The 7940-nt window shown below is 49.2% G+C and overlaps 3 protein-coding genes across 3 annotated transcripts; all 3 read right to left on the reverse strand.

The window, feature by feature from the left end:
- Positions 1-1712: 1712 nt before the first annotated feature.
- On the reverse strand, positions 1713-2430 carry DEU56DRAFT_747817 (GMC oxidoreductase-domain-containing protein; the record flags this gene model as incomplete). Its single annotated transcript, XM_041349297.1, has 4 exons — positions 1713-1899; positions 1948-1996; positions 2050-2139; positions 2187-2430. The coding sequence occupies 4 exons, from the start codon at positions 2428-2430 to the stop codon at positions 1713-1715; spliced, it is 570 nt and encodes a 189-aa protein (XP_041202150.1).
- Positions 2431-3477: 1047 nt separating this feature from the next.
- On the reverse strand, positions 3478-3924 carry DEU56DRAFT_747829 (uncharacterized protein; the record flags this gene model as incomplete). Its single annotated transcript, XM_041349299.1, has 2 exons — positions 3478-3540; positions 3598-3924. The coding sequence occupies 2 exons, from the start codon at positions 3922-3924 to the stop codon at positions 3478-3480; spliced, it is 390 nt and encodes a 129-aa protein (XP_041202151.1).
- A 528-nt stretch (positions 3925-4452) lies between these two features.
- Positions 4453-7438, reverse strand: DEU56DRAFT_930408 (Fungalysin metallopeptidase-domain-containing protein; the record flags this gene model as incomplete). The annotated part of the gene is made up of 14 exons (XM_041358688.1): positions 4453-4496; positions 4551-4719; positions 4766-4880; positions 4940-5063; positions 5268-5392; positions 5445-5500; positions 5536-6091; positions 6187-6314; positions 6415-6459; positions 6515-6612; positions 6660-6799; positions 7096-7139; positions 7199-7352; positions 7404-7438. 14 exons carry the CDS (start codon positions 7436-7438, stop codon positions 4453-4455), a joined length of 1833 nt encoding a protein of 610 aa, XP_041202152.1.
- Positions 7439-7940: the final 502 nt, after the last annotated feature.

Raw genomic sequence — 7940 nt, forward strand, 5'->3', positions numbered from 1 at the left:
TATTATACACACACCAGCAAAATGACATCAAGGGATACAATATCGCAAGCATGCTACAAGTCTGATAAAAATATGCAACACTGCACAATTATGTTTATTGTGTGACAAAGTAATACACAGGCAAGAGAAAAATGGCACCAAAGGACAAGAAATTATAAGTTACCCACCATTCTGATGGATTTTTGCAATACCTCATGCATATGATTATTTTACGACAAAGTAATATACAAGCAAGAGAACAATGGCGCAAAAGGACAAGAAATTGTCAGTAACCTGCAATTCCGATGGAGATATGCAATGTCTCGCAAAGTATGATTAGCCTACACAAATCAATACCCAACCAAGACAAAAATGGCACCAGCATCAGGAATTTGGGTGGAGCTTGTAGCTACTACAAGATACGTACACAATCCCTGCAATACGAATAATAATACGAATAATAGCATGGGAAAAGCGGTGTCCAAACACAGCACGAACACGATCGAATGAGGGCAGTAAAGAAGCTGTAGCGCCCACCAACCCAGTCCCAGAAGGTGAACATGTTTGCCTTGTCAATGCCAAACGCGGTGACAGCCTGTGTTCATGCTGAGGGCGACGAAGTGCTTTGCAACGTGTGTTTTGTCCTTGGCTGTCGCCAAAAACCAATCGCGAGCGGATTCGGCATTGGTGATGGTCTCTTGGGTGGTAAAGGTTTTAGAGGCGATGATGAAGAGGGTGCGCTCGGGATCGCAGAGTCTGAGAGTCTCAGCGAGGTGGGTTCCGTCGGTACCCAGGTCTTGAATCGTTCTCAACGAGGGTGTCCCAGTGGGACCATATGATAGAGTCACCTTCCGCAGCCGAAAATAAGTCACCAGGAGCTGATCTCCCGAAAACGAAGATTCGCCGTCCTCATCCTCAGAACCGAAGATGCCAGGTTTCTCAAGTCATCTGCTGGGTCAATTTGGGCGCCTGTTCTCATTCTCCAGCTTGCCGGTAGTTGAGGAAACAATGGGTATCACAGGACCTGGTGGAGACATACTTGAGGCGCCATGATGAATCTACCAAAAGAAACGGGTTTCGATACTCGCGGCGGTGAAAGGGTAGAGGTAGGGACAGGAATAGACGGGCGAGAACCTGAAGCCTTGGAACGATCTCGAGCATCTGTGATTCGTCAAGCAGACGGAAAACGGGTCCTTCCATGATGATACCACCAGCCGTGTATATACCACACTGCGTGGCGATCGAACGCGCCGTCAGCACATTATCACCCGTGCACATCTTCACAGCGACACCAGCTTTGTGGCGATCAGAGACTGCTTCTCGAACACCATCCCTGAGTGGATCTTCGATTCCAACGATGCCGATCAATGTCAGGTCTTTAGCGATGACGTCGTATGACACCTACAACCAGGTCAGTATGACGAAATGCGACTGCAAGTATACCTACTTCGTCAATAGCAGAGACTTGAATCCCAGGTGGTGGCCAAGACGGAAAGTCTTTGTAGCACAAGCTGATAGTCCGCAGAGTCTGATTCGCGTAGAAAATGATAGTCCTCGTGATGTTCTCCTCAGAGAAGCCATTGATATGAACACTGCCAGCAGACACAGGATACAGCTATTGCAAAACTCAGAACAAATCACGGGGTAGTAGATGAGGAATCGTACTGTATAACAGCATGCAACTAAGTAATTGCGAGGAGGAAGATTATTCTTGGATGCTCCAGCGTGTCTGGTTATCGTGAGCATTCGCACGTTATCCAAAGCAAAGTATAGTGCACGCACCCCTCGAAAAGGCAAAATATTGCAACAGCCTTGTCTGGGCGGTCCTGGAAGAACTCTTTCCATCGTGGCTGAAAAGCTGATCCCATAGCTTCCAGCTCGTCGCCGTCAGGACGCCATTTGATTTTTGCATCGCTGCCACTGAAATGCTAATTAACACGCCACCAGCAATGACGGTTTCATACCAACTTTTGGGCAACGAGTGACTTGGCATCGATTTTCCATTTCGCCAGGTTTTCTACAATGTTTGGGCGATTAAATGGACTTGGAATATGGCGAGAACATGCTTACCCTGTATAGCACTCTCCTTTCCACGCCAGAGGGGGTCCATAGTAACAGCTTCGTCAGCAGCAAAGTGTGGAAGAAAGGCGCCATTGTGATCTCATAACTCTAAGTTAACATCATGAAACAAATGGTTGAACGCGAACCTCGATAATTTTCTCCAACGCCAGGCAAGTCCACCAATTGCTCGATACCGCACCGCTTCAGAACCGCATCGGCACCGATCCCAGATCTCTCGAGAATGGCCGGCGAACCGAAAGCGCCCGCAGAGATAACAACAAGCTTTGATGCCCTCACGATGCTCGATGACTTATCCGCATCTGGGCAAGATATCAGATCGCTGGTGAACTCGACACCTACGGCACGCTTATCTCTTTCATGAAAAGACATCAGCAGTTGGGCACGATTATTACCCGAATGTACAACACTCACTCGAAGATAACACGCTTAACGCGCTTGCCAACCCATATTTGTAAATTCTGGTTGTGAGCTTGGTTGTAGACATAGTGGTGCGGTCCACTCACCCATTGATCGCAGAAACGGTGCGGTAGTCTTAAGGACTCGTCAATAAGTGCTCGACGTCTTGCAATGCTTTGGGACGCACCAAGGTGTGGTTGGACGCGGTATTCCCGCGTCACTGCAGCTGCATTGATTGCGGCTAGCTCTCCGTCACTCATGCGAGGGTCTGCAGCCATGATGCACAGGTGAGGCTGGCGTGGCATTGGCGGGCGCAGGAGATTGTGCTTTCGGACCTAGTTTATTGAACAAGGCTTTAGAGACGTCGCCGTTGGTTTGAAGTGATTTATGGCTGTCAGAGGGGTCGCTGTGACCATTGTCGGTGTGGTTGTAAGAAAAATGTTTTCCCAAAAAGGCAAAACATTCTCGTTTCTCCAGACCTACTATGTAAAATCCCACCACCGATAATCTCCTTCACCGTGACTGCTACAACACCTCCATGGAGCAGAACAATCAAGCCGGCGCTCAAGATCAAAACAATCAACTAAACGTTGAAGGACAAAACAATCAACTCAACTTTGAGCCTCCAACACAATCGGTAAGTTCTAAATGTGAAGAATTGCGTATTAAATTATAGCTTATCTGATCTTGATGTTAGGTAGGACTACTTGATCACCTGCTCATTCCTGGGCCGTTGGTCGTCAGCGACTCAGCGATTGTACGTATTGATTACGATTTAAGTGATTCCAACACTGACAATGTCCAGGCGACTTGGAACGCCGCCAGACAAACGGCCCAATTTCGCACTCAACACGGTGGTTCCGTGCTGCCGCACGAACCTATTCGTACCACCGCGGAAGACCGGTGTTGGTTGACGTTAATGGCGTTGCGGAGAGAGGGGGAACTCGAGGAGACCGTGAGGTACCTCGAAAACGCTTGGAGGGAGTTGGATGAGGTAAAGAGGCTGTTGGGGATAAGAAATCAGTAGAACCGTCCCCCGCTACTTTGAACAAAGCCGCAATGTTTTCCAACGGGCACCTTCACCTGTACGCACAACATTATATTAGCATTACACCAATAGCGCAAAAGTGAAACTCTCACGTAGTGAAGAACGCCGACCGGAGTGAAGAACGCCCGCAAGGTCTCTTCAGAAACCAAAGGCGACAACCCACCAACGAACACAGTTGTGCTATAGGGGTCGGTGGAAGTGAGCTGCTCGCCATTCGGTCCGATGAGGTTTCCAAGGATGGCACGCGCTTGAGCGTGGTGTTTCCACGACTCTTCGTAGATGATATACCGCCGTGCCACGGAATGATCTTGCGAGTCATGCGCCGAACCAGAGGGAACAATGCCTTTGGCGTTATTAGTGGAGCCAGCGTTGGCGTACTGGTGGGCGAGCGCAAGGACATTAGCGGAGAGACCAAGCATCCACGTCGAACGGGTTTTAACGATGTGATGTTGGAGGCGAAAAACATGGTGGAGTGATCTCCTAGGGCGACCAGCAATTTACAAAGTGAATGAGACACGCCGTCGACTGAACCGGCTGGGTATCGGATAACAGTGAGTATTCATATCGAGTGAGCATTTGCAACCAACAAGGCTCACCACGATCTCCATAGGCATCAAGCCACATGAGAAGCGGCTCCGTCAACGTGCCTGTACCCGCACCTCCAGCCAACGAAGACCTCGTCATAATCTCCTGCAAGACATCAGAAGCCGTTGAGAAATTCGACTCGTCAAATCCAGAGTCTGGTGCGGGCGTCATTATCGTGATCAACAGTGGAATAATGGGTGTGATATCACTTGTGTGAGGCATTAAGTTGCAAATCGAGCAGAGTATAAAAGAACATTACTTGGCCCGTAATGTGTATATCCATGCTTGAAAGCACTTGAGTGCAGATTGCAGTTCAGGCAATATGAGAGTCGGTCGAGTGATAGACGTTATTACAGCTTGGACTACCATCGGAGAGGCGTCAAGAAGAGACTGGTGCATTTGCATCCTGGTACGAGATTGGTGATGATGCAGAGTGATTCCAATCGTCGCACTCACTTACTGGGCCCTAGAAGGTCGGCCGTTTCGACCTCTTCATCGACTATGGTAAGGAAGGCAAGGAGTTGTTCTGGAGGCATGCCAGAGGAAGAGAGAGAATTCACTGCCGACACTATCCAGTCTGGCCACCTTGAGGGAGAACCAGGCGCAAATTGGAGTGCAAGTGATGTGATCTGCAAACGATCACTAGACGAACTTCAGTCTAGGACTTGAACTCACTGTGACAAACAGTTTGCGGCACACTACTTCGCCTTTTCCCGTCAATGTTGAGTGAGAGGTGAGCTTGAGCAGTAAGTCTCGTAGATGTTCGGCGTTTTCCTCAGGAAATGAATCCCTGCAGCAATATAGCAGTTCATCGGTACCATTGAAAGGAGGAAAAGGTAGAGCATTTACCAGTCGCACATGATCTTAACCTGCGCAGTATGTGCGCCAAAGAATTGCACATTTGTGTCGGGATGTTCGAGGAAAGATACAATCAACGCCCATGCCTCAGGTCGTCTCTGAATCTCGACCAGCTCTTGTTGGATCCGTCGTTAATCCACCTGGGCCTGTGCGCTCGAATATGCTTGTTGTATTAACTGTGGAAGTGTCGTAAGAGATCTCCCCAATGAAGCGCAGACATGAAGTATGTACTTGCGCTGCTTATTGCACGTCAGGTGGAGACAAATTTGGGAGAATAAACTTGCCACCCCAACACTCTCACCCCAGCCAAGGCACCCACTGTTCTTGGGGCCACCCGTCAAGCGCGTGCTGAGACTATGCGCAAGCTCGTGGATGACGATGTCAGCTTCCATGTCACCATTGCGGTAAGGGTTTGCCGTGTTCCAGAGGTACATACGGCATCGACTGGTTCATGAAACATAAGTATCGATCAGGATAAGGAAAAACAACAACCCACCCATTCTGCGCATCGGGGGGCGTCATAAAATTGGCATTGTTAAACCCACTGCCGTCCTGTGCATTCGTAATCACAGCATCTGATTCCTCACCGCCACATCCAAAGTAAAACTCAACGGTAGGTCAAGTCGTGGAACATGTTGCTCGTGTAGAAGAGCTGTGTCACGGTTGCATCGATGTGATCCTGTGTGTCCGCCATGTTCTCCTCTGTGTTGCCCTTTGGACTCGGGGATGACCACCTTGAGGACGATCTTCTTCCTCTCTTCATCAGAGGTTTGAAATTCACAAATGAGAATGACTGTGACTTCCTTGGTGTAGTAGGATGCGTACTCGGGGTCCATGAGGGGAATAATGAAACCGATAGCCTTCAAGAAGGCAGCAAGACCCTTGCCACGATGCAGACGAATACCAAGCCAGAGAGGCTTCAGTACCTCATCGAAGGACTCGATACCGTAGGGCGTGGCTGCTTCAGCAAGGGCGGCAAGCCCGAGTGCAGTCATGGTCCGCACTTTCTGCTGCTCATCCTGCAGACCGTGCGCAATGCAGGCCACGAGATTACGAAGATGGGGTAAGACGGCGCAGCCCATCATGATAGTGATCTGTTGCACGATACGGATACGGGTATGACGCGCCTGCCACGACTTCTTACTGCGACACACGGCCTTGAGGAACGGCAGGAGGGAAGGGATACCGAGCGCGGAACAACGACAGAGAATGCGCGAGCGGTGGTATTACGGACGTACTCGTCAGCATGGTCAATGTCAGGACTCATAGTGAAAATCATGTGTGCAAAACCGGCAGCTTTGGAAAGGTTGGATATGATCTCGCGACCCTCCACACGAGCGTAGTAATCCTCATCAACGAGGAGTGGCTCAATGACAACGAGAATTTTGTGAACGTACGGACGGACGAGGTCATCCGTCATTCAGCTGACAGACCCACTCGTGTCTCATGTATCTGGTGAATCATACATGGCCCGCATCTGTTTCTCGGACAGTCTCGCAGTCTACGAGGGACTACAGTTCGTGATCTGTCAGCACAACTAACAGGACAAAGTCTGGGGTCACTCACGTCAAGTAGTGCGCCGTCCTGATTATCGCTAGCATGTACAACAGTGGCCTTCAGCGTGAGCGAAGGATTGACACCACGAACGGGTGGGAAGGACAGTTCTACTCGATGTGAGTAGATGTGCAGGAATGATAAGTAGGTTGCTCACCGAATTGTTCATCTCCATGATTGAGCAACTCATCCCACGATGTTTGAAGTTTTCCGATGATTTCACCATTGCCCAGCGTTCGATCAAGCTCAAAGAACACTCTAATCTCCATTGTTAATGCAGGTGACTGACGTGATGATCTGTAAACCGAAGTTCAGTATTGAATCGCGTCTGAAAACGCCATCATCTGGCGGCGCAGTTCTACCACCAAAAGTGAAAACGGAGACAGGAAGATCTCTGCAACCGTCCTCTAAGAACATAGAGATTCACATTCTGGGTGCCGACAATACCGTGGAAGAAGTAACAGGACGCCATGACGAAGAAGTTGAACTGGGACACAACGCACCAAGGCATGAAAGGGGCTCGCAAGCCTGAGCGGAGTACACGCCTGAGTCAGAGTGAAACTTCATCAAAGGGGCTTGGGTGGAGCGCGCACATGGAGTCGATGCGGATTGGTCCCGCGAGATCAAACACTTTGTCCTTACATAAGATGGTGAGGTAGAATGACAAAGGAATATACCAATAAGAATACGACCTACGAAGTTGCAAACACTGAGAGTTGAGACTTGTGCTGCTTGCCATCGCGAGGCTTCTAACTCGTCGTAGTTAGGATTCCCTTTGGCATATGATACTTGAGATATGGGTATACCCTGGAGGTTCATGAGATAATTGAAGTGCGTGACACAAATTGCTCTCACAAATGATGGATACAATTGCAGCTTCTATAATGAAGGGCGCTCTTACATTGTTACTTGCTTGAGAAATATACCGTGGTCCATATTGGAACGCTTGTGAGCACATTCGGGGGGACGGTCATCCTTATGGTGGGACCCACTTCAACATTGGATCCTTTGAGCTCGAAGGGACTTACAGTTGTGCCTGCCATGTCTGAAATCCAAGTCCTGCGATGATTGTAGGCTAGACTTGGCAGTCAGACACCATTCGCAATTTCCTTCGACGACGAACGTACCAGGAAAAGGCTGAGCGAGTACAGCACAAAAGAAAATCCATGGAAAAGGAATGCATATGCCCAGACTAAGTGGTCGCTGAAAGCATCTAGAACTGACGACCATTTGAAGGCTTGGTCAGTTCCTGCATCGGAGTCTGCTCGTAATCTATCTAGCAGGCGCGTGTTTCTGCTTCAGATAGCTGCAAAAGTTGAAATTTTTGGGGTGACGAAGACGGAAGGATAAAACGCACAAATTTGCCTCGTGAGACCAAGTCGGCGCAATGAAATATGCGATGAGGGAAACGACCACTGTGAGGATTCCCTCAAGAATG

This window comes from Suillus clintonianus (genome assembly GCF_016758775.1).
Source record: "Suillus clintonianus strain FC179 chromosome Unknown DEU56scaffold_147, whole genome shotgun sequence".
Taxonomy (NCBI): Eukaryota; Fungi; Basidiomycota; class Agaricomycetes; order Boletales; family Suillaceae; genus Suillus; species Suillus clintonianus.